The sequence below is a fragment of the Nanorana parkeri genome, unplaced genomic scaffold, assembly GCF_000935625.1.
Source record: "Nanorana parkeri isolate BGI_ZX_2015 unplaced genomic scaffold, ASM93562v1 scaffold10, whole genome shotgun sequence".
NCBI lineage: Eukaryota > Metazoa > Chordata > Amphibia > Anura > Dicroglossidae > Nanorana > Nanorana parkeri.
Window position 1 is genome coordinate 1,672,648 of NW_017306278.1, and position 2,312 is coordinate 1,674,959.

At 40.2% G+C, this 2,312-nt stretch overlaps 1 protein-coding gene across 1 annotated transcript in view; it reads right to left on the reverse strand.

Annotated features, from left to right (window-relative positions):
* TEAD1 (TEA domain transcription factor 1) overlaps positions 1–2,312 on the reverse strand; it is a 157,467-nt gene that overhangs the window by 39,510 nt on the left and 115,645 nt on the right. Inside the window, exon 3 of the mRNA XM_018554803.1 lies at positions 2,133–2,197. Coding sequence (XP_018410305.1) covers positions 2,133–2,197 — 65 coding nt within the window. The remainder of the gene's footprint in view (positions 1–2,132; positions 2,198–2,312) is intronic.

The window sequence follows — 2,312 nt, forward strand, 5'->3', positions numbered from 1 at the left end:
ATCCACTGTCAAGTGTCACAGATTGAAATCTTATTCACATACAATATATATATACATATACAGTGGTACCTCGGTTCACGAGCTTAATTCATTCCAGGATTCTGGTCGCGACCACGTGTCAGAGCGGGGGAAGATGGCGGCGGTTGTGTTCGTCACCCGATGCGGAGTCCGCGAACGGAAACAAAATTTTGCCGAAACATCCTGTGCGCGAAAACCGAATTGTTCGCGAACAGAAGCGTTCATGAACCGAGGTACCACTGTATATATAATATATATCTCTTTATATGTATATATAAACTTCCTGGCACCTACAGTTTGGTAGCAGCCAGCTTGTGCACCACAAAGGTTTAATCAATAAAGATTCACACAACTTTCACCCAGGATTAACACAAATTGGATTCAGCTTGAAAAAACGAATCCTGTTGAAAATTGTGTTAAAATTATATTAATGATGTTCTAGGTGTGCGGCGCTACAGTCCCAACAATACCGTTCTACTAACAATATCTGTATCTGTCCTCCTACTACTTAATACTAGTTATTATTTGTAGTCCTCTATAGCTGATGGTATTATTCTGCATTGCTGTCTAATGTAATGCTGGGATTTGTAGTCCTCTATAGCTGATGGTATTATTCTGCATTGCTGTCTAATGTATTGCTGGGATTTGTAGTTCTCTATAGCTGATGGTATTCTGCATTGCTGTCTAATGTATTGCTGGGATTTGTAGTCCTCTATAGCTGATGGTATTATTCTGCATTGCTGGGATTTGTAGTTCTCTATAGCTGATGGTATTATGCATTGCTGTCTAATGTATTGCTGAGATTTGTAGTCCTCTATAGCTGATGGTATTCTGCATTGCTGTCTAATGTATTGCTGGGATTTGTAGTCCTCTGCAGCTGATGGTATTATTCTGCATTGCTGTCTAATTTATTGCTGGGATTTGTAGTCCTCTGCAGCTGATGGTATTATTCAGCATTGCTGTGTAATGTATTGCTGGGATTTGTAGTCCTCTATAGCTGATGGTATTATTCTGCATTGCTGGGATTTGTAGTTCTCTATAGCTGATGGTATTCTGCATTGCTGTCTAATGTATTGCTGGCACTACTAAGCAGAGAAATGCAAAGAATATTCGGACCAGAAATGGGAACTAAAAAAATAAGTTATGTGAGCATTGTGAGTTGTCACAGTAGATCATTTACAGGTACTCATTTTACATACGACTACAATCCAATTTTGAATCACTCCATCATTAAATTGTACAGATACACAAAATAAAACATCACATGGTGACACAATTGCTGATGTTTGTCAATAGCAATAACAGAGCAAAGCCCCTTGGAACAGTTTTATCACCTGTTGATTTGTTATTTTTCTAACTTTTAACAGGGTGACAACACAGCACGTTCTGTAGCGAATCACACAGCAGTGCTGTCACCCCCCCAACACCTACCTGCAGCGACCCGACTACAGTCGTCTCCTCCACCGGGACCAGGAAGATACTCGGTTTTCTCCGAACTTCCTGGTCCTGGGGTAGGGTACTGAGGGCAGAGGAGTCATAGGCTCCTTCTGCTGTCAGTCAAAGTGTGACAGTGGGAGAAGTAAATCTTAACAATGCATTCCGGTCCCTGAACTCTGAACAACAATGTATCTTATTTGTGTATCACTTAACTCCGGAGTTCAGTGTCACTTTAAAAATAAATTTGGGGTGGAGTGGAGCTTTACCCCGAAGCTGTCCCCCTGAGAAGGAATTGATAGGACGCGGTATTCCTGATTGTATAGAAAAATACAATTAGAATATCCTATATGTAACAACTTGTCAGGTTGTACATTCAGCGCTGGAATCGGTGAGCCCTCACAGAGAAAACATGACAACGATGCTGCAGAAGAGCTCACAGCCCCAACCTCCTCACCACTACACAACGTGTCATTGGCTTCCAGAGGAATACAATTCATGGCAAATCATCAGACAAATAAATGGTGAATTGGGCGATAATTTGCAGCTTTTATGCAGCACCATCATTTCAAAGATTGGGGTATCCGGACTGTACCCCAATAAACCGACAATCAGGGGCACGTACAATTACAATTAATACATCAATGTCATCAAATAATTAAGAAGTGTAAATGTATCACCTGTTTTCTGGTCCGCGTTTTGCCTGTCCGTAACTTGATGTATCTGGCTATCAATTCATTCCTACCTGGAATAAAAGAAATGAAAACGTTAGAGAAACTATTAGAAATGACTTCATCTGCATGTGTGTACGCATATAAGTGCATGAATAAAAAAAAAGAAATACATTATATATATATATA